Below are 25,123 nucleotides of genomic sequence, written 5' to 3'. Positions count from 1 at the left end.
CAATAGTTGCATTGCATTATGGGTTTTTATATGACATGTAAAACATAATTATCGTTTTAATTATACCAATTCCTACATTCTCTGAAGACCACGAAAATGTTGCATGCCAGTTCCAGAAAAAAAAGAATGATTTTTTATTTCAAGTGGAAAGGAATGCAATAACTTTGATTTGCAAAATATTCAGTTCTGAATCTGGTCACTACCAAGGTCACTACGTTAACTATTTTTTTAAGGCAACAATTCAGTGGTCTGCAAGGTGAAATAAAATTATATAATTTCTTCTGAAATGCATCTTCTTTTGAGTATTAAAATATATTATTTTACTATCATTTTCATATGCAATAAAATTAATTTCTCTATATTAATTGCTAGTAGTGTATGTTGATTCATTTCCTTTACCGGTAATTGTATTTTGACTTTGGTTTAGCGTTTATAAGTTTTATAATACCGATCTCCTGTTACAAGCAATTTGAATTGCTGATCAGGTAATGCTGGATGGGTTCATTTCTAACAAAGTATCTTTCACATGGTTGCCTAAAATTCAGTGCTTTATCGCGTTACTCTAACTCCAGTGAGCAACACAGAATGAAAACTATCATCATGAATATTTTCCTGGCCATCATTTAAATTGGCTATGAACCTGGGGTATTACTGAATCTCTCGAGATACTATAGCGTGTGCAACTTTTCCATAAATTTGAATGCATAATGAATACTAGAAAGGGGACAGAGGGTGGAATAGTGCATACGTTAACAGTCAGATATAACTTGCATTGTAACTAGACATTTGTGGTGTTCAGCAAGTGGAATGCTGTAATCATTCCAGTCTACTGAAATAAAGGATGAACATAAGGCCAACAAAAAAAAAACTTCTGGAAAATTGAAAAATTGGGTCGGCCGGTCGGATTTTTTTTTTTGTAAACTAAGGGTATCGTAAATAGCCGAGGTATATGGGAATCAATCAAACGCATGCTAGATATTAAACACAAAAATCAAAGTGTTTCTTTCAGTCTTTTGTATTTAAATACAGATCAGCTCAATTTCAAAGTCACCACTTATCCCCCAGGAACCCTGGAGATCAAACAATAGTTCGGGATCGTTAATTTTCAGAGGAAACACTTTTTTACTGCTTAAAATGGCGAGTTTTTAGCTCCGCTGTCGACTTTGTCGAGCGGAGCTTATCATATGAGTGATTGTCCGTCGTCGTCGTCGTCCGTCGTCCGTGTCAATGTTTTACTTTTTCGACTTCTTCTTGAAAACTACAAGCCTGAATGCTTTGATACTTGGTGTATATGTACCTTGGGTAGACCTCTCTCAGATTTGTTCATTTCATGATGATATCTTCAATTTTCTAATTTTGGTGAATATTTTTGTCATTTTTAGTAAAAAGTGATATTTTCGACTTCTTGTTGAAAACCGCAAGTGCAATTGCTTTGATATTACATATATAGGTACTACATGTGGACCTCTCTCAGATTTGTTCATTTTGTAATGATATCTTTAATTCTCTAATTTCGGTGAATATTTTTGTAATTTTTGGTAAAAAGTGATATTTTCGACTTCTTGTTGAAAACCGCAAGTCCAATTGCTTTGATATTACATATATAGGTACTACATGTCGACCTCTCTCAGATTTGTTCATTTTGTAATGATATCTTCAATTCTCTAATTTTGGTGAATATTTTTGTAATTTTTGGTAAAAAGTGATATTTTCGACTTCTTGTTGAAAACCGCAAGTCCAATTGCTTTGATATTACATATATAGGTACTACATGTGGACCTCTCTCAGATTTGTTCATTTTGTAATGATATCTTTAATTCTCTAATTTTGGTGAATATTTTTGTAATTTTTGGTAAAAAGTGATATTTTCGACTTCTTGTTGAAAACCGCAAGTCCAATTGCTTTGATATTACATATATAGGTACTACATGTGGACCTCTCTCAGATTTGTTCATTTTGTAATGATATCTTTAATTCTCTAATTTCGGTGAATATGTTTGTAATTTTTGGTTAAAAGTGATATTTTCGACTTCTTGTTGAAAACTGCAAGTCCAATTGCTTTGATATTACATATATAGGTACTACATGTGGACCTCTCTCAGATTTGTTCATTTCATAATGATATCTTTAATTCTCTAATTTTGATGAATATTTTTGTAATTTTTGGTAAAAAGTGATATTTTCGACTTCTTGTTGAAAACCGCAAGTCCAATTGCTTTGATATATTATACACATAGGTACTACATGTGGACCTCTCTCAGATTTGTTCATTTTCTAATGATATCTTCTGTTCTTTAATTGCCATGTGCATTGCTAACAGCGGAGCTATCTCAGCCGACAGGCTGCTTGTTAATATTTGGGCCTATTAAAAAAAAAAGAACGCGACCCGATATTTCATATTTTTCGATCGGTCACTGAGAGCAACACAACAATTTTTTTTTTGGCCTAATTGTTGTTGGAGTGATGTACATCATTGTCAGAACTCGAAGCAAGGGAGTCGTCCCCTGCGCATGCGTCAGATGGCCATAGTGTGTCATTGTTTATAAACAAGCATCTACCCATGAGCCTTAGCTTGTATTTTTATCGTTGCTTGGGACTCAATTCCCACGCATGCGCAGGTGATGACCTTCCCACTTTAACTTGTTTCTCAGATTGTCATCTCTTTCAATAGCTCTATCATTTTCTTCAAATATGACCAGCAAAACTAACAACGTAAATGAAGTCAAACAAATGTGAACATGCTTGAATAGACAAAAATTGTTTTATTAAACAGACACAAATATGGTATACATAGAACACAATATTTAGCCATATTTTAAAATGTATCAATCAACTGCAATAATTTTTGATTTAAGTTTGATATTTAATTTTGATGACCAAAATTATTTTGTAAACTTTCATAATTCTGGAGTCAATGCAAAGATTACACATGATTGGCTGCCAAACCCTAGCACCTAACAGTTCGACCAATGAGAGAGCTGCTTGATTTTACAAAATAGCACTGTGTTTCATTTATTCACACTAAATACCAAATATAGTGTTTGCTATTTTTAAAAGCAGTACTGAGCATGTAGCGGACAACAATGCCTCAAGAAATATAACTTATCTCAGATATTTGCAGAGAATGACCTTCATATCATTTGTGCAACTGTACCAGAAAAAACAACAACATGAAACAGACCATGAAAATTGAATGAGTATGTCACAGGCTGCAAATATGTTTTCTGTTAAATACACTAATATTTGATGTGGAGATTAATATCCAATTGTAAAACAATTTGATTTGCCGAATTACTGACTCATAATATGTTTTCATATTTGGCAAAGTTCTGAGAAAATTTTGTTTTGTATGCACCCACTTAGAATATCTGCACTCGAAAATGGAATTGCCCGAGAGCATTAAAGATAAAACTCAATAACAGTGTTTAAACATAGTTGAACTCTGGTGACCTTGCCCTTTGTTATATAATATTATTCCTTTTGTCATAGTTTGTTTCAATATGAATATGCATTGTCATAATTTTGAATACAAACAAGTTTTGGGGTTGAAACAGTGAGAAAGCAGTTTACCGAATGTCCTCAATAGATGTAAATATCTTACAAAAACATTGGTGCCTAATTTGTTTAATTATTTTAAGGGACATAATTTTCAGCTTTATTCAAAGTATTAAATTCAGATTTTTTTATAATAAAAACAAATGCCGCATCTCAGAAAAAAAGTGCTGCATTTAGAAGTGAATAGATTCATAAATCACACAAGATACCAGAAAATCTTAGCTGGCTAAGGTGTACAGGTGTCTGTCAATAATTAATGATTCACCGAGACAAATATGAACTGCCTTATTACCAAACGCTTCAGCGTGGTATTAAGATTTTGTTTTCAGGCTTGGGTGGTACCAAGGTGGAAAATGGTTGCACATATGGGGGGTAATTCCTGGAATTGCAATAGAGAGGGTTCAGGCCGAAATACATATATATAGTGTTTCCATGTTTCGTCTGATATTTCTGTGGTATTCTGCTGCTGTAAATAATGCAAGATTTGTTCCGAAATTCAGTGTGTTGTGTGCACTCCAGGGTTATTCGTTTTTTTGCTCAAAACACCCCTATTTTTTAATGGGAGAGTCGAATAGTTTCACTCCCACTGGGAAATCTGCATTGTTACTTGAATGAGAGCTAACTAAACACATTTTCCAGACCGGCGAAAGTGTATGCAACAGCCAATGTTAACAGCCTGTCACGTGATTTTAGTCTGATTGTCAACATCAAAAGAGGCTAATCCATTTACGCAGGTATAACTGGGAATAGAATATGTGAGGGATTGTATCAACAGAGATGTGTATAATGAAAAGTAACATCTATCCTTCTTTTGCATCGCTGAGCATTTCTGTTTTAGTATACTGGTTTGAAAATGTTGAATTTGCATGATTTGCAATGTGTTTTTTTACTGAAACTCCCCTATTGATCGAATCCCGGGTTTGAAAGAGAACGGCACACCACGTGATTCGTTTGAATACAATTGTGAAGGCACGCAAGCATGACTTACGTTGTCAGCAGTAGTCGCTGAGCTTCACGCTACAACTTCACTTGTGATGTTGCTTGTTAGCCGTGGATTGAATTAATCTTGATTACCGGTTAAAATGTTGCTTATTTGGCGTTGTTGATCTTTATCTGGAACTGGGTAACGTCGCCAGCAGAAACCTGCGATTTTGATGTTGATGGTTGCGCCTCCATGGCAATCGCTAATTTTATTGCGGGTGGATCTTCCAAGAGCCCTTCGGGGTTTATAAAACTCATTCAACATACATAAAGTTCTCTCAATCGTAGTAGTTCATGTGATGTACACCTAATATGCCAAACATGTTGCTGAACGATGTTGCCAATGAAAACAAGCCGGTTGGCGATCCACTCCACTAAAAAAAAACTAGCAATATGTTTTCGGCTGTTGCCATGGTAGGACATGAACGTGAAGCTAACGTCGGCTTATAACTAAAACCGGGTACCGTATACAAAGTTCGCAAAAAAACATTCAGTCCTTAGAAGTCATTTTATTTTATTGCTAGGACGTATGCTGTTGTTAGGGATTGGTCAGTTACTTCGGCCTGGGGGTGGATCAGTAGGGGGGTTACCCTGATTTTGATTTTGCGAATGGGGGGGGGGGGTCACCCTGTTTTTCACAATTCACACACGCGCTTATGCATATATTTTTTTAAATTTTATTTCAGAACAATAGATTAAAAAGTTAATCGTACACATGTGTTCTTAATAATAACTATTACCTATATTGCCTATAAATTTGTTGATGCAAAAAATGTTATAGGCTAAATATTTTGGGGTTGAAGTTGACAAATAACTAACAGATTATGCAATGCGGCAGAGCCCCCATGCAATTATACAGTTAAGTTTTGAACACATCCCAAGTCCATGTGATATCAGATTATTTTATTTAAAGTCTGAAGTCACCATTGTATAAGATATTTACTGGATTTATCCAATTGTAGCTGGAGACGGAAAAACACAGCAATTAGTACAAAGAGCAGTGACAGTTTTTGTTCAGCAAATCAAAAAAAGTTAAATGGATTCAAAATAAACTGCAGTATATATGTAATAATGTGGAATACTTCCTTTCACTGTGAACATTTTTCCGCTAAAATAAATTCCAGTGAAAATGCCATTTCCCTCATACTCTATTGAGACTTGACACAGCACAGTGAAAATTTGATTCACATCGTATGCTTGAAAACTTTTCATCGAAAATAAATTAAGTGCAATTCTGTGTGATTTCATGAGAGTGAAAATGAAAAAATTATATGACACCCAACCCTACCACTCCATACACAATTTAACCACACCTCAAAAACATCCTTTCACCAGTGTATTCTATTTGAATTCAGGAGAAATTTAAATAAACAAATTATATGACAACGAACTTAATTATAATTTCAACCTCTAGTTCAGCACTGATGAAATAAACTACCTCGTCTTTATGCCAACTTGAAGTTATTCAATGCCTACACCAGTGACTTCAAAATCTATGTTTCAATTCCAGGAATTTCACTTGCTATTAATTGTATGGGAGTGCCAGTCTTTTATTTTATATTATAATGTCAATTTCTTGTGATTACTCGGAAAATGAAGCTGTAACCACAGACCACAGTGCTGCAACTAAATCCTGGTATAAGCACCGGTTAGGCAGTCTTGAACTATGCATGTGAAGCCAGCTGAGAGGTATATCCAATCCTATAGATTTCTCATTGTTTGGTAACTATTTGCTGCAAATGCAACAAAAATCAATATAAAAATATTACCCACACAACATTCTACAGGTTACTTGTTATATTCATTGTGTGACTACTGTATTATTTGAAAGGTAAAAAAAACGCCCTCTATCATGTTGCAAGCTCTGCTTTGTAATGCAAATCAACTTTAATAAATAGTTAGTTGGTGTCCAGTGGAGAAAGAAGTCAACAGTACTTATGCCTCCTGAGAAGCTACATCTTCAAACACTGCAATCGTTTTTAAAGTGTGTTTTTAAATTATTATTATTACAAAAGCTCTTATTCTGTTCTAATAGCTGAAACAAGTTCCTGTGAATTTTCATTTGTCGAATGAACTGTTTGTCAAATACACAATACCTATTTTTGAGTACAATTTTCTTTTCAAAATGTGGATGCAACGTTTTGCTTTTATGTATCATTTATGTATTGTTTTCGATTTGATAACTTTGGACCAAACAGATTTTCTATTAGCTTCAGATCTTGATCAAAGTTTGGCACCCAATGTATACAAGTGCTTATCTTGTTTCCTGTAAAGATTTTAGGTTTGCAAATGTGTATCAGACAGTGCAAAAACTCTGAGTCTCTCCATGAGTTAGTTTTGAAACCCAGTCTAGTATTCCCATGGGATTTGGGAGATACATTACCAAGGATATTATTACAAGATAAATGATTTGCTTCATTGAACACAGACAAAAATGCATATTTCCACTGAGATCAGTGACCTTTGATGTGTATCACCAGTGATCAGTCAAGGAGAAACAGTCAAAATATTTTATCAGATTTTCGCATGATATTTTCATACAGGACATCTGTTGTTAAAACTCAGGGAAGACTTTATATTGATGAATAAGGTGACCAAGTTTGATAAAGTTTGGAATAGAATTAATAAAGTTATTGTGCACACAATAACAATTATTAACGACGACAACGACGGACAGAAATTTTTTCCTTAATATACTTTTCCCTTCCATCTTTGATGATACGGGCAAGGTAAAAATAAAATAATATTACACATTTCCAAGAAAAATAATTCCCTTACACCTACAGTGTCAGTGTCACTAGTTGAAGACTGTCAACTATGCAGTATTGCGGTTTATTTCATACACACACCCATGGTAAAATGCACATAAATATAATATTATAAATAATTTAATAATTATTAAAAAATTAATTAACTGTTTTTTTCTCTTTATAAATTCTAATTGGTAATTGTGTTTAAACAGTATCCACACTCATATGAGCTTTGGTTTTAAGAATTCTGTCAACAAGCGTAAAAAAGTCATAGTTAAGCTAATTCAACATGTATACCTTCCAATTATCCCTCACACAACCATCTATCCACAACCAATGACAACATACCCATCAGCAACCCACCTCATTCCAACCATTATCAGCCTAACCCACCCATATGCAACCCAATCCACCCTGCAACAACCCATCTTATCCAACAGCAACACTCACCTCAACCCAAACCATCTGCAGCCTAACCCACCCATCAGCAACCCATCCCATCCAACAACAACCCTCATCTCAACTCAACCCGCCAGCAGCCCAATCTACACATCAGCTACCATATCTACCCATCAGCAAAAGATCATGTCATGTGATGACCATGAACCAATCATAGCAGGAGGACATTGAAAACACAATCTACAACAAGTATTATGATAACTGAAGTCCTAGAATAGAAAGCTATCTGACATTGTTGGCGTTAAGTACAGGCCAGTCATCCACGATAAATCTCTGCAATGAACCGTCAAACATCCGCTCTAACCACATGTTCAGGTGCAGCAGCAAATAACTGTCCTCCTCCGTGTCTTCATCATTATCAAAACCCAAAAATTCTCCATCTAAACGTCTCTGCCTTGCCTCACCATTCAAAGCATCCCTTTTATGAGGTTCAAATAAAGAATAATATTTTCTATGTCCATTGATTGCCAGTACCGTGCCGCAATATTTTTTCCCGTGATCTGTTGATTGTTCTGATACTGAGTGCAGATTTTCAAACCATTGATAATAGGCTTCCACGGGAAGATAAGTACATGTCACGCCGACAGAATCAAAACTGATGGAAAATGATAAGCAATATGGTATATAAATATACATATTAAGCAGAGTCAGAGCAAGAATCCAGAACCTTAATGGTTAATAAAGTTAAGCATTTATTATTAAATGATGCATAGTTTACAAAGGAAGATACGGTAGCACATTATGCTAACAGCTTCAAAGTGGACTAAGAAGTGTTTTATATGAGGATAGTTCTATTGCACAAAGATCAAAGAGTATTAATGATTGATCTCTCTATTTTCTCTTTATAGAATACTGTAAAATGACTAATTTTCACTGGGTTTAAATTTTGCCGGCTGATTTAACATTTCAGGCATATTCAGTGGGTTTCAAATTCATGGTTTTATCATTTAGATAATGTGTTCTATTCTAAATTTTACATACTCACTGGGTTTTAATTTAGCGCATTTCCCAGTCAGCGAAATAAGCAAAATTAAAACCCAGTGAATAATTAATCCTTTTACAGTATACTTTACACCATGATTGCAACATACACCTTATTTACACAGAACAAAACAGCTTGAGCTGGCTGGAGACAGCAAAATTTACCATGACAATGAGAAAACCCAGTCATCCAATGAATTGGGCTAAACTCAAAACACATTCGGCCACAACCGTATAAAGACACAAAAGATAACCTTCTGTTAATTGTTGAGAGGAGCAATATCTCGGCTCTGATAAAATGCTGCCGTGTAAACCTAGCAAATGTTACATTGCCTAAACTATAACATATTTTCATAAACGCAACTCTGCATTTGACTTTGCTTCAATGTCCATATGTAAAAGAAATTTGGGAAACAAAACCTATATAGGCCAGTTTGTTTAATAAAAAAATTAACTTCCGGTGACAAAAAAAACATTGAAAGGGTTAGTTTTACAGTACTCACCTGATCAAATGTGGTTCTATTTCTTTTTTAAACTGTTCTAATAAACTAGCTTTGTGTTTTCGATCAATTAACAAAACCAATGTTAATTTCCCTGGTTGCGAATTAATGACGCACTCCCTGTACTTAGCAGTGTTCATTTCATGAATAGTCAAGATTACTTCATTTCTGAAATGGATAGAAAACACAAAAAGTGAATGTTATACCACAATGCATTGCTGCAAGTATGGACATTTTCATATCCTTGGAAACGTGACGGGAATGATGCGATGCAAACTTCTAATAAAATTTTATATATTTACAAAATATAGCTGGAGGAAAAAAACGATTAATGTTAAAATAACTGTTATAACTTTAATCATTTGTAGATTTATGTTATTGTTATAAATGCAATTAAGCATATGATTCGGATTGGAAAAATCTTTATAAATGCGTGCTCTAATCAAGAATGAGGATAAGGCTATCCATCTATTGATTCGTCATTCATGATTTAGAAAACATTGCTGAAGTTAACATATGATTCAGATTCCTATTTGGATTCAAATATTCAATTACGCTGTAAAATTGCATAGTGATATGTAATTTTAGTTGTATTTTCCAGTTTCTATTTGATATGTTGAAGTCAGTAAATTATTGCAAATCCTGAATGACTCTGTAAGTTGTACAATGCAAACCTATGTATGGTACAATGGTTAGTGTGTCCAGCCATCATCCCGGTCAGCTGCCAATCAGCTGTGCAGAAAAACTACATTTTTCCCACTTGCCAGACTTATTGCATTCATATGAATGGTGTCTTGTCAAATGGGGACAAAAAGCTGTTATTCCTGTGTACTATTGCTATCTTCAGTTCCCAGAAATAATCTAGCGTAGCTGTTTCCTTGGGGACGATTGACACATTTCTTTCAATACATGTGTAAGCTTTAGTTGTATTTTCCTTTATTTCCAAGTCTGTAAATGAGCCGACTGACGGAGATAGTATGAATGGGTAATATGAATCTTCAATCTGATAAATACTGGCTACATAGATAAACCATCTTTGCTACCTTTCTGCGTTCACAGAAATGTTATCCTCTTGACTTCTCCTTTGTCTTCTTGGCTCCCCACTGAAAAGAATAAAGATACGCTTATAAGCAACACTAGAGGGAGCCATAGTAGAAACAAGAGGGCACTGTTCATCTTTTTTCAACATACGTACTTCATACTATTAGTTCCATCGGTTTTTGAGTCATTTGCGCAATATAGACATTTTTTTAGTATGAACAGGAAGAAAATTTTGATGAACTCAGGAAAATAGGAATGAATTGTGAATAATAATCAAAACCATGGAAACAGAAAAACAATTCACCTTGATTTGCTGAATGAAAAAGCGCTACCAAATACGAGCAGAATTGGAAGCAGATATAAAGCAAGCATTGACAGTGTTAATATTGACTCCTCCCTGGAAATAAAAACAAAATACATTTTCAGAAACTGGGAATGAAATTGTGAGGGCGCTCTTAAAAATGTTTTAGCCTTTTCAATTCTGTAAACCAACAAATTATTTATAAATTTAAGTGGAGCCTTTTGAGCTCTTGTGAATAAACTCAATTATCAAATGTTAAAAATTTAGGTGGAAAAAAAACTTCCCACAACATGAACAGAAGATACCTCTGCTGGCAGAATAAAGAAATATGGTGATATTTCCTCATTTTTCCAACATATTTCCACTAGAGGGTGATTGGCTAATTATCAACTAACAAAGAGCGCCCTCACACAAGAAAGGTGTGTAACTGTTTTAATACCTGGGTCTACTATTTTGAAAAATCGGCATAACAAGACTGTAGATTATCAGCGCAAATACGATAAACCAACCAGCGTCTTCCCTAGTGTTAAGATGAACAAACTATTATAATACATTTGTAGTATATGTTATGAAGTGCTAGCGTTCATTTGCCCAATTACTCAAATTCAAATATTTAAATACTGAGCATGTTAATGCTCATATATGCAATGCATTATGGGTAATAACCTCCTATTGTACACTGTAAAATGACTAATTTTCACTGGGTTTGAATTTCACTGATTTACCATTTCAGGCATATTCAGTGGGTTTTAAGTTCACGGTTTCGTCATTTAGATAATGTGTTCTATGCTACATTTTACATATTCACTGGGTTTTAATTTAGCGCATTTTCCAGTCAGCGAAATAAGCTAAATTGAAACCCAGTGAATAATTACCCCCTTTACAGTATAATGGAAAACTATTATCACCCTGGCAACTCACTAAGTTGTATAACACTACATATATTTTGAAAGATTGGGATTCATATTTATAATAATAATTATTAGGTTACTCTAATTTTCAACAGTTATGCAATTTTATTTTTAGTAAATCCTCATAATCGTGAAAAAGTGTGAAAATATATCAGTGTTGACATCACTATGACAACAACAGCTGCTCATCCACTTTTGTATTTTGAGCGATAAGTACATTATATTACATCACCAGTCACGTCGTGTCATGCAATGCTGTCACCGACTTCGCACAAAAATAGTAAGTCAAATATAGTTTGTGTTACCCGTACCATCTAGCACTACTGACATAGTTGATAACATAACTAAACCAACCACCTAACGTATCAAACACAACTGTAAATGTACTCTGAAATGAAAAATGAAAACAACAAAATTAGTAGTAGATCAAGGGATTTCATGTAATAAATGTAATGGTGAAAAAATTATCACAATTTTGTTTTCGATTTTTCAAAAATGTCATAATTATTCATTAGGAAATATTTCATAAAATCCCTGTTAACTTCACCTGATACAAAACATTTTTTTGAAAACACTTTTTAAGTGTTTTGTATGGAATTTATATTTTCACTGATTTTTGACAAGTTGAATGTAAAATATAGGAAAACATGTATATTCGCTGAATCATCCCTTCAGCGAAAATAGCGAAAATTAATTCCAAAAGAAAATAAAGTAATTCTACAGTAATTTGTGATGATCATAAGTACCCATTTTATTGCAGCGTATGATTTTTTTGCCATATATTTAGGGATATGATAAAACGTACACATAGAGTAAACCCCTAACACTTTTAGCAGGTTTCTGAGAAAATTATAAATTGTTAGCAGAACACTGTACACATATATTAATTTGGCGATAATGTCTTTTATAATTTTGAAACAAATAGATCAAATTCTCATTGATCGTATCTATAATAATCATCGAGTGACCCCAATTTTCTATAGCTTAACAATTTCATTTTATAGCAAATCCTCATGAAAGATTTTGAAAATAAGGAGGTAATAGTCTGCATTGGTGTTGACATCACGATGGCAACAACAGCTGCTAATCCAGTCAGATATGACTCCCAGTATGATTTTTTTTTTTTTGATATTTAGGAAAGATAGCAAAATTCTGAAGCAGCCAACATTGTACAGTTATTCAAACAGCACTTCAAGTACTGTAAAATTAGAAGCCGCAACATTTATTAACCTTTTCACCACCAGACTTTCTCGTCCAAATTTGTCTGCACTTTTTTCATACATTCCTCAGTATTTCTGGAAAGAACTCTAAGGCTGGAGCCAACCTGATTTGTCCAAATCTTCTGAAGGAAAGTGCAGACGGCATTATTTTGTGAATTTTGTGATGAAAAGAGAGAACTGGTGGTGGAAAGATCAAATGGTACAATGCAACAGAGAGGATGCAGCTCTATTAGAGTATCTACAAGTATGAGAAATGATGAATTTTTAGTTGTTGATTGCTCAAAAAACTGTATTTGACTTCTAATACCAAATTTACGGTAATAACTGTGAACCAAAAAATGGAATAATTGTAAAGATGGATCAAATAACTTCTATTTTACATGAATGTTATGCAGCCTACAGGTACTTACATAGTTTTCATCAATTAAGTCTTCAACATCTGATTCTTTTGGTAGTAACATGCTTCCGGAAAGGATTTTATCCAGGAATATTCGAAGATTTTCTTTGTCTTCCTCACTCTGTTCTTGTTTCCCACTCCATCCCGTAGGTAGCCATTCGTAGGCAACTCTGGTTGTTTTCTTCCTCCAAATTACTGCTAACTGTGTTTGAGTATCAAATATTATTTATTTCAAATTTATTTCATTCATATAGATTTATTGATCCCTATTGGGTGAAATTATTGAGAGTCTGCTTTTTTGATGAATTGCAGAAAATACATGCTAAATAAAATTTTCAAATATTTTCAGCACATCCATTTTTCAGTTTCTAATTTTATTGTTATGTTTTGAATAGTGTTTCAACATGAGTTGATTCACAAAGATTCACCTCTATGTGTCGTAGTGATTCAGGACAAGATGCGAATATACATTTTAAATATTAATTGGCCACCATTCGGACATCTGGAATTGGGTCATCAAATGAATGTACATTTGACATGATGTGTGATGCATGTGTGAAATCTGAACTTGATCAAGCCAGACTAAATGTCAAGAGTATTGGTACAGATGCACAGAGGTAAATTTGTACCCATTTTTTAATGGTATTTTACATGAACAATGATATCATAAGTGATTATTTATGAAATGAATAAATCTTCTTGTTTTTCAGATAATAGTGAATGTATGGTATTAGTATTTCACATACATAGAGGGAGGACAGACTTTCCACTAAGGTCCACATCTTTATTTACCAAAAATGCCAGACATATTCACTAAAATTAGAGAATCAAAGTTATGGTCAAAAAAAAAAATTATTCAAATGCGACCACCAAAAGTGCCTATATAAAAATATTGTAGCAATTAGGCAAATCGTTTTCAAGAACTCCGAAATAGCATTTTTCACCATAGTGACATACCGGAATTACATTATTGTATCATAAAAATACACCAGTTTCCATGACAACTATACTGGTTTACATTATATTTACTTGAATTTTTACTTATGTTGTTTATTAACTTACCGGTAATGGCCAGTCGTTCTGAAGTACTCGACCTTTGCTGAGTGCCTTCACAAATGCATTCTGGGTATTTTCATAGATGTAAGAGAAACGGACCTTGTTTCTTGGGTAATTGCTCTTTTTAACAAAGTCTCTGAGCACAGCTCTACCTTCATCATGTGCACTTGTATCACTTGTGATCAAAATGACACAGAATCTGAAAAAAAAAATTATGAACGGTTGATGCAAGTATCGGTATTCTGTTTCCCAGACAACCAATATAAAAAAGGGCAATAAATTTACTTAAAAGTTGCATGGTTTGTTACTTTTACAATACTTTTTTGTATACGTTTACCATATTTTTTGTATTAGAAGTACATGTACATTAATATACATTTATGCTTTCTGTGTCACATACATGCAGTACACATGCAACAAATGTAATTTTAGGTTTACCGGTGCATGCGTTTTTATTGGTACTTAAAGAATACTTAGAGAAAACGATCTTTGGGTACTAACACACTTAAATGTTACAATGTATGATACAGGTATGCAAACAGTGAATGAGGAATGAATAGGTAAACTACATTCTATGTGACCTGTTGTCAGCCAAGAAAAGGTGCAAATACTTCAACACCCTAGTACCTTTCGAATATTGTGATTCACCAATTGAATTTTTTTTAAATCTCACTGTTTTTTTATCGAAATCAGAGCCAGCATATGCTAGATAAACATTGATAAAAAATGCCATCATTAATATTTAGAAAACCCTGAAAAACTGTGTCAGTATGACACGGCATATGATTGGTTAATATCTGATTTGACCTGTCAGGATAGAGGGCATTGTTGCAGGTCAGCACAAAAAATGAATTATGGGCGGAAACTGCTTCAACATTTAAAGAGTTAATGATGAATTTTTCTGATGGTATGTAAATAATATTGTAATAAAATGCATGTGCATATTTTTGTTTCTTTAATGTACAAGAGATGTGAAAATTGATAATGATGAATGTAACTCATTTCAGAATTTTATTCTCCCTAATCTAACACATGGTGAACACAGAGGGCGCTGTCTAAGAAAAAAAAAACATTTTATGAGCTGAGCACACTGGGCAGTAAGTCAGACGAGTACGACATCTAAAATATATGCCATGTGTTTACTCGGTTGGTATCCCAAATTAATTTTGGCTTAAAGTTAGTATAATGTAGATTTAGAATTTTGTTCTGATATGCACCTTGAATTCATTCTCACTATCTAACAAACAAATACTAAGTTGCATAATTTGTTTAGTCAGACTTTTATAAAGGATGGTGGTCATTGAGCCACACATGTGCAAGGTAAACATTTCAACTGAATATAGTCTTTGACATATTGGAATATATTATAACATGTTTCAATCGTCAAATGAATTACCTAGTTAAACAATGATAACATCTTTTTTTTGCACTCATCACTCATCTTCGTTCGTATGGGTCTCATATATAGTGCATACGTGGCACGACCACCACTTTTTAACTTACTGTTTTGAATGTGCTGATGTAAGTGAACATAACTGTTCAAATACGGCCTGTGATGACAATCTTGGTAAGGTTAGAAAATAATGACCTCTCACTGCATCACGTATGGCACCAGTTTGCATAGAGCTTGCCTGAAACACAAAATAGTCGATAATAATTATTTGGTGCTTAGCTGACATGAATTGAATGAAAATATTTAAATATTAGTCGCAAACACTTTTACATACCCCATTGTATTTGACAATACAACATGTATATAATAATGATGTCTGGAATGCTTTATGTCATATTTAAGCGCTATCATTTTACCGACCCAAATTTGTTTTTATGTCTATTTTTTATATTTCTGTGAATAATTTTGAACCAAATAAACATAATCTTCTATTAGCTACAAGCCCTAATCAGAATTTAAAAAAAAAATTATAAAAATTTATTGGATTTTAAAAGTGATGGTGATAAAGAGACCAGATATGCCCGCGCCTAAATAACGGTGATGTAGTTTTATACTTTCTGTAGTTTTTGATAATTTCAGTATTATTTTTGTTGATTAAAAACGATCTGACAGTGTTAACTGGTTTTTATGTGAAAATCTGTTCATTTGGTGAAAACAAAAATTGACGAATTATGGTATGTTGTTTTGCACCTATTCAACAAACTGACAATTCAGAAGATACAAGATTTTTGTTGCCAATGTAAATCAGTCTGGTTCATACTTGTGTATGCTTAACCCTATGAATCCCAAAGTCAACTTATGTCACCATTCAAAAATTTTAAAACTCACAAAATTTTATAATAATTATGATCAAGACCAGCATCTAAAAGAGAATTATGTCTGATAGGTCCAAAACTAAGAAAATAATTAAAGAAAAATACAGAAAAACAGGCAAAATGTTGGACAAAAATTTTGCCATGAAAAATTATGGTGCTTAAAGGCTTAAGGTAGAGGTCCAGGTTCACTTGGGAGTGAAATTTTTTTTTTTGCTTTTTATTATCTGAACAGTCTTGGCTATAGACTGTTAAAATTTTGTAGAATTGTGAATAGTGGAACATACTCAAAAAACGATTTTAAAATATAGATAACAGGTGCAAAATTCTCTCTTTTGAATGCTTAGCAAGATTTAGCAAGGCTGTACATAAATAATAAAAAAAAACATGGTGAAAAAAAGAAATGACGGGATCTCCATATTATGCACTATATTTAACTTCTAACTGTTGGAACTGTTACAGCAATTTTAATTATGAGCATTAGCAAACTTCTTACTGAGTGAATGGTTATGCAAATTAGCAATTATCTCAGCTTCTTTTTAGTGCACATCCCAGAACTTTAAAAAAAATAGCTTCTAGACGCTTTGACCTTTTGTTTTGAAATGATTGACAATGTGTTTATCTTCAAAACGCTGTCGGGGCATTGTTTTTGGTTGAACAGTGTTACAACAATCGTACAGACAACTAGCCTGGGTTTTAATTTATGCATAAACTTTAAGTAGTGAAATTTGAGCTGCTGCCCTGCAAAATTGATAACTGGTAGACAGTTCTCAAGACGGCACTTTCTTCATAGTAAACAGATGTACCCATAAACCAATTTTGATAGGAAACAAAAGCATGGTTTAGAAGCTAATTTTTTTTAAATCACTTTTGACCAAAAAAGCACATTTTTGTGCATATTTCAAACTACAGTGTCCATAAAAAAAATACTAACAAAATTTTAAAATTCATACAATAAGCTTTCCGAAAATATATAGTTTTGTGGACAAGGGAGGTCATCTTGGTTTCCTAATTAACTAATTAAAATACCTGTCAGGTAAACTGCATCTCTACCTTAAGTGTGCTGGAGGATGAAAGAAATACCATTGATAGTCGTTATTATCAGAAAAAAAAAATATTCCTGACCTCCAATCTGTGCACATAGTTATCAGTATCTTCTTGAAATATTAACAATGTTGGTCCAGATGAACTAATGTCATGTTTTTTCTTCAAGTCCTTGCTGTCTCTCGCAGTGACTGATGTAAAGCCAAAAGCGACTCTCTCTCGATTCTCGTAAGCAACAGTCAGGTATAACAGTGGAGGCTTGGATTTGGTTGAAAAAAGCAATGACCTGGGCTTATTATCTTTCCAGCCACTAAGGAAATTTTGAGAATTATCACTGTTCACCTGAGAAAATGAGACAAGATGTAAATGTATGAAATAAAGATGACTATGATTTGTATAGTACTCATTTAATGACAGATGTTTTAATGTTGCTGAAATAAAAACCTCAAAACATGGCAGTTCCACATGCGACTCACAACACCTGGGTGTATTTTTGAGACAAAAAGAAAGTCATGCTCACAGTATGTGTTTATGTATGTTCAGTGTGGGGCTACAAAGGGTAACAGCTAAGGACTTCAAACCCTGGCACACAAGTTCCCTATGTAACCCACATGACATGGCACTTTTCAGGAACAAGAGGTCAATAGTGACATTATGTATGTGTATGTATTTTCACAATATAACTAGCAGGGAAAGATCGCCATTGGTATACATGTAGTAATACATACATTTTAAGGTCAAGCGAACAGTATATATGTGTATAAGGCTTAAACTTTGGCCTTGAGTGTTGATATGAATATTGAAAAAATCTATCACAAGTTTTCATTCCCTATGTTTCAAAATAAAAACAAAAATGATAAATTTTGGGACTGCAAAAAAAGTTTTCAAAGTTCAACGATTAAAAATCACAGCAATAGTAAGCAACAAAAAATAAGGGTTCATTGGCAAAAAAAAGATTCTAGTGATAGTGAAACTGCTTTAAGAGACTCACTAGTGTTTTTTGTACAAAATATTATTTCTTGTTTGATTAAATTGTAAATTATTCATAGTCCTCTTTTTTTTTTAATCAGAACTGCAAACATTGGCCCTTTCATAAATGCAAGAAATGTGAAATGCTGGGTAGACAAATAGTAATCTACCAACTATGTGACAAAACAAAATGGCTGCCAAACTCACCATGGTTACCAAGTCATATGGAAACAGTGTTTCTAAAAATGTTCGTAATGTCTTCACACTCAACGTGTTGATAGCCGTAAAATGGTAGAGCTTGGTTGCAACTACTGCGACTATGGCAGGTACTCGTCGTACGCCGAGTTCCTCAGCTAGTCTTCGGTCATAGTCAGCATTTACAACAGCTATGCCGATACCTGTACAAACAGACACAAGGAATTCAGACATCGAAATATTGACTTTTGGAGAATAAACATGTATTCAATAGGAATAGAAAACAAAACAATGTGGTCACTAAAATTAATTCACATAAAATGTTACCTAGTGAATCGTAATGAAGATTCTGCAAGCATGCATTGCAAATTCATGTATTTCGCAAAGTATGGAATTAAAATGTGTCAATCAAACTACATGTAGATCTAAAATGGCCGCCAAGATCTAGTTGAGAGCGGGAGAGCCAGTTGAGTTTGGTTTTCCCTAATAGGATAGTGTTCCATTCTCTCTCCATTGTGTTCACTGTTCCACTACACTCAAAACACTGGCGGCGCCCTCACTTCTGTTTCTCTCGTTCAGGTTTTCAGCACTGCCACACCGTAGTTTGCATATGTTCTATAGAGCGTAATCAAAGATGTTCGAATTCTCTTCATGTCGCACAGTAATTTTGAAATATTTTTTTTTCGCTCTTGTATATGAACTTTGAATATTCGCAAGACTAGTGTAAGTAGTTTTGATAAAATAAAACAGACTTTGACATGCGAAAGCAGGTTTTTTCCTTTAGCCAAACATCACACATGTAAACATGAATGTACCGGTACTTCCACTTTGAAAAATAGATCTCGTACAAAAGTGACACGTATACACCTAAAGACACTTTCTGTTGCATGATGTCATATTTATGAACATCACTGTATTTATTTTGTGAAAAGACATAAAGGTTATACGCATATAATCTTTGTTTGGTGAATCACCACATTTTTTATGCAAATTACAGAACATATGCAAATTACGGTGTGGCAGTGGTGAAAACCCGAACGAGAGGAACAGAAGTGAGGGCGCCGCCAGTGTTTGGAGTGTGCTGTTCCACTAATCTATGTAACCATGGTATTTGGGAGAGTGGATTTGATGAGGGGAGAGAATGGAACCTTATTTGAGGGGCAAAAACAAGTGTTGTGTGTTTCTTATTCTCAACAAGACCTCAGTGGTTATTTGCATCTATAGAAACGTTCAAAGTCCAGGACAGTCATCAGTAAATATGGAAAATTCAATTGTGGAAATGGAAATTATCTAATGGACATGCAATTCAATTCAAGATGGCAGACATAAGCAGAACACACATTACAAACACTGGAAATACTAGCATCCCGAGATGAACCAAAATGTTTCTTAGGGACGACGTCAAAAGATCAATGTCGGATAAAAACTTATTTGCTTTAGTTTGGGGGTGGGGGGATTTTGCCCTCAAAAAGTTTCCATCCTACAAAAATGATTTTATTTTTTAAGGAAGTCAAACAAATCTTGGAGTATTTGTAGTTCGTTTTTTTCTATCCAATCATGGACAAAAATAACAGAAAATGAAAAAAAACACATCCAAGACGAAAAAATGGTTTGGTCCGAGTGTAAATATGTACGTCAAATGAGGTCAATTTCAGGGCATGGATTATCAATTTGTATTCAATGGTGAATGTAGTCTGACGCCATGATCAATATTTATCAATTAAGTTTCAGTGGGGGGGGGGGGTTTGGGAAAAACTAATAGAATTAGGTTTTTTATCCTACATTGAACTTTTGATGTTGTCCCTTAGACAGACAAAATCACTGGTCCATTGTGCATATCAGTGGGATCCTCAGCGCATGCGACTATAATTTATCTGTATCTTTTTATCTGCCTTTGGGGGTACATTTTCTGCTCACAGTTATGAATATGCAAATTCTGCTATTTCAGAGATTTATAGAAGAAGTCTTGAAGTTTTACCACTTTTATAAATAATTACATTTTCTCACTAACCTAAGGGTTCTAGATCCTTGACGACAGCCTCCCAGACTGGCTCCACCCTCATACAAGTAAAGCACCAATCAGCAGTCACATAGATGAGAAATGGTTTCTTGTTGCTAAGTGGTAGTACACGTGAATGATAACCCATTGTGTTAATTCGATGACGCTGGTCACTGTTACTGCTACGTTTGAATGGGAAATCAAAACCCTGGAATTCATTGAACCCCTGGAATCCCTGAAAGCCATGAAAACCACTGAACCCACGTTGTTGTTGGTTTGGATCCGTGTGTCCGTAATTGTCATAATCACGCCTTCTTTCTTCATCTGAAAGGATCTAAAAATGATAATTGGGATGATCACATGATTTGTATTAACCAATCAAAATACGGTAATCCAATTTAATATTTCAAATGTAATTTGTGGCAGTGAATACTTAAACATTTTTATGGTTTACAAAAGTTACTTTACTTGTCTCAACAATGTTTACCAAAATTGAAAAATACTTTTGATTATAAACTGGTAAGGATCATTATCAAATGAACTGAAATTAAAATAGAAATTTCCTTGGACCTTTATTAAACTGTACCTACTGGTATTATACATTAGTGAGCTGGCAGCTACATATAAATCATACCAGGTGCTTATAAAGACCTACAAGGTACCTATAAAGACCTGCCGGGTACATATAAAAACCTGCCAGGTACTTATAATGACTTACCAGGTGCTTATAAAGACTTACCAGGTGCCTATAAAGACCTACAAGGTACATATAAAAACCTGCCGGGTACATATAAAAACCTGCCAGGTACTTATAATGACTTACCGGGTGCCTATGAAGACCTACAAGGTGCCTATAAAAACCTACAATTTGCCTATAAAGACCTACCTCATATGAAGCCTGGATCTTCATAAACATCTCATCTGCATCAGGAGCATTATTCTTGTCAGGATGCCTGCAAATACAGTACAGTTTTAGAAGGGGTTGAAATAAAAAAACATACCAGTATGTAAAATTCATGTTTGTAAAATACAGGTGAAAAAGTTCATTCATCATGTCTTTTTTTCATTACGCTTGGCATGCTGGAAGCATATATGTCTTGTCTGTTTGTTTTTTTGTAGTTTGCGAGGCAAGTTGATCATACTTGAGGTAAGTAAACTGGGAACCGGGATCACCACTCGGTTATGAGACCAGTAACTCATAACACCCACACAACACTCGCCCTCAGATACTGTCTCTATGAACAATTTGACATCATCGAATGCGTCACGACAAAGACTGTTAAATGATCATGCTTACCATTCTTTAGCGAGTTGTTTATAAGCTTTCTTGATTTCCAACACGCTGGCAGTCTGGCTCACTCCGAGTACGGTATACGGGTTAAAATCGGTGTCACACAAAACATTGCAAATAAGGAAAATTACGACGACCAAGATGAAGACTGCCTGCGATTTCAAGATGGAAGTGATCCCCATATCCATTCTGAATTACCTTGTATTTAGAAGATTACATCTGTGTTTAAACAGCAATGTTGTTTTGCGTGAATCGGTTAATTATGAGACAATTTCAGCAATATATTACACCTTTCGCCGAATACATACCGCTTCCGTATTCTGGAAATATGGCGACTAGTCTGCTCCCCTGTCCCAATTTAAACGCTGAGGGCGGTTAAAATATGGCAGATCAAAGGAACGGGGAGGAAGACGGGCAGCAGTTTTTGTCACTGGAAAAACACCAAAATTAGAACCTCCAAATACACACAGAATAATCCCACGGGTACACAGTCGCTAAGTAGTAACAAAAGACCACACGTTAGTTTCACCTTTGACACCTGAGAAAAAAAATATTTAAAACATGTCATTAGTTCTTGCAAGGCATTTAAGGTAGCGGGACTATTATTTGCATACTTGTTTTCATCTTCTAATTGTGACTAAATGACTACAAATAGACCCGGGAAAGTATATATTTTTAGAATCGCCAGACTTCAAGCTTTTCACAAGTGTATTTTGCATGCCCGTATCTGCATTCTACGACGCGTTACTCAACCAAAGGTGAAAAATTACTTTTTCTGTAAAAAAAATAATTACGCATTTATGCTGGCGATAAGAAGTATTTTTTTCATTTTTCCTAGTTGTTCAATAGTCTGGTAAATTGAATGTGTCTGGTCAGTTTTATGTAAGCAACGCGTTTTAAAAAATAGTGTGTTGAATTTCAATTATAGTTTTAGTCGCATTGCCTCCAACTCAAACCACAACACGTTGGTAAATAATCCATGAAATAGTTTGTCTGGACACATTCAAGTTCCTCTCACTGTCACCTTAAAGCTGTGAAAATTTGGTGTTAATCCGACGATAATAAGTATGCGTTATTTTTTGTTAAAGACCTTGTATTTTGAAAAACATAAACTCCTAGAAAACGTCCATGAAGTAACAGCAAAGATTTTCAGGCTTGTTTATCGGCACAATCAATTTGTTTCCCCATCAAAGTTTGTTTTAACATGTGTAGGGACATCCAAATGTGTAAGGCTATTGGAAACCAAAAAATAAAGGAATGGGATAGCTATAATTGGATAAATTCGGCATATGAAAACACCAAAATCAATGATTTTTTTCAGTGGCTGTGTAACCTTGTGTCTGACACATTCATATGCAAATGACTAATCTGTGAAACAAATAGGGGCGGAGACAAACCACTCAAATGTTTGGAAACACTAATTGTGTGTCAGATAGCTACTGATAACACATCCTAACATTGCTTTGTCTTGAGTTTATCTTTGAAACTTATAGGCACACAGATTAAACCTGTGTTGTTGATTTTGGGAAACACTACTGAGACTGCCTTGCTTCCCTTCAGAAAATCTACATTTTAACCAACTTACATGACATTCTATGTTATGTTGACTTTATCACATGAAAGTTTATAGTGCATTTCATCAATTAATAAATAAATGTGAAAATCGTAATTTTCAACACAAATAATAGTCTTGCTACCTTAAATTGAATACGAGCAGCCATTAGTTGATTAGTGGCATGAGACCTGTATTATAATCATGCGTTCAAATTATTTCTTTTATTATCCAATATTGGGAGGGCAGGGGCCCGGGGTTGCTGGTACAGGTTACAGGAAGTAAAAAAAAACTTACAGATAAAGCAAATTCTAATTACATTTTACATATTTTTACTGTACTTGATAATAATCAAAATTAGAAAATGCGTATGAATTTAATGTGGAAATGCTTTTATAATACTTCCAAAACATAAGATCCTCGTACAACGGACGGACGAATTAAATAGCTGACTACATTTTACAACTTACTCATGTCTACGAATTTACGTTTTTTATTAAAATTTAAATTACTACATTATTACGAAAATAAAAACAATTGGTCACAGCTTAAGAAAATACCCCTTACAATATTTATACCGCATGATGAATTTTTGAATAGATTGAACATATTTTTCACGGATACCAATCGATTAGGATACTGCATTACTGTTTGTTTTGGATTGTTTGCAAATAGGTATGAGCCATCCAAAGCTTTTTTTACAATGTTAACATCATTTCCCCATTAGATGATCATATAGGCAACTGGAAAATACGGCAAAGTTGGTGGAATTTGGGTATGCACGGTAATCCTATGTAGCCATGTTCTATATTTATATTTTAATACCTTAGACACAATTTTATTCATACATTATGATGAAAAACATTAACTCAAAAAAAGTGAACTTCATATCGTGTCCGAGTCCCAGTCGCCTGGAGGCGATTTTCTAAGAACTGATTAACGGCAATGAAAACCAAAAAAATCGTGCCACATGGTTATGTAATACTTGTGTCACTCTGTTTAAATAAAATAAAATAAAACAAACAAAATAAAATACAATTAATAAAAACATGCATATCTGTTGTTTACGCTGGAGTAAAAGGGGTTGCACCACCCTTGGCTTAAATATAACGGAGGCAACACCGGCGACAATTTGCAACGGGTAATGTAAGTGTATTGGCGCCCTTAAATGAATTTTAGTGCTCGGTAAACTGTAAGTTTATCTTATTTCAAAGTAGGCACGCTGACAATGTGAGTCAAATTTTAATTCGGTTTAGAGTGTTATACTGACCTGTATACGTTGTTAAATTCGAAATTATCTCCATGATCCAAAAGTTGTATATGCTTGTATTTCGTTATGACATTTTACATTTTGACAGTTTTTTTTTATATATTTAATAGTTTTTCTCAAAACGTCTACGAACTCTTGTCCAAGAGCAGCCCGAACCGACAAAGCCTTTACATTTGTCCCAGTGATAAACACGTGCATATAGCACACAACACAGTGACTACAAATCAACATAATGTAGAACACAGTTTTAAATGCTATTTGTTGTGAGAGTACTTAAATTATTAAGAAAATCTTCTTAATATTATAAAAATGTTATAGTCGCCCATCATACCATGACAGTTACATTGCCGAAGTTTATTCTCAGCACAACCTTACTATATAATGTT

The 25,123-nt window shown here is 34.1% G+C and overlaps 1 protein-coding gene across 2 annotated transcripts; it reads right to left on the bottom strand.

The window, feature by feature from the left end:
• Positions 1–5,199: 5,199 nt before the first annotated feature.
• LOC102808049 (dnaJ homolog subfamily C member 16-like) lies at positions 5,200–22,250 on the bottom strand. Of its 2 annotated transcripts, none has more exons than XM_085490471.1 (13): positions 21,922–22,250; positions 21,511–21,577; positions 20,637–20,958; positions 18,638–18,828; positions 17,543–17,803; positions 15,656–15,783; positions 14,159–14,351; positions 13,110–13,298; positions 11,791–11,867; positions 11,008–11,088; positions 10,270–10,329; positions 9,230–9,394; positions 5,200–8,340 (listed from the first exon to the last, which is right to left on the bottom strand). In XM_085490471.1, exons 1-13 carry the CDS (start codon positions 22,101–22,103, stop codon positions 7,968–7,970), a joined length of 2,289 nt encoding a protein of 762 aa, XP_085346597.1. In that variant the 5' UTR covers positions 22,104–22,250; the 3' UTR covers positions 5,200–7,967. The 2 variants fall into 2 exon arrangements, with proteins under 2 accessions (XP_085346597.1, XP_006815097.1); XM_006815034.3 differs by lacking the exon at positions 11,008–11,088 and adding an exon at positions 10,572–10,664.
• Between the last annotated feature and the right edge of the window lie 2,873 nt (positions 22,251–25,123).

The sequence above is a fragment of the Saccoglossus kowalevskii genome, chromosome 15, assembly GCF_978046115.1.
Source record: "Saccoglossus kowalevskii chromosome 15, keSacKowa6.1, whole genome shotgun sequence".
Taxonomy (NCBI): Eukaryota; Metazoa; Hemichordata; class Enteropneusta; family Harrimaniidae; genus Saccoglossus; species Saccoglossus kowalevskii.
Note: the sequence above shows the minus strand (reverse complement) of the source record. Positions and strands in the feature narration are given on the sequence as shown.

Bases quoted from the DNA above. Each gene is read 5' to 3' on its own strand.
- LOC102808049 (XM_006815034.3), bottom strand. From the start codon at position 22,103: ATGGATATGGGGATCACTTCCATCTTGAAATCGCAGGCAGTCTTCATC. The intron at 15,784-17,542 runs GTCAGGAATATT...TTTGTGTTTCAG, and splicing joins ACTATGTGCACAGATTGGAG to GCAAGCTCTATGCAAACTGG. The intron at 9,395-10,269 runs GTAGCAAAGATG...TATCCATTTCAG, and splicing joins ATTTCTGTGAACGCAGAAAG to AAATGAAGTAATCTTGACTA.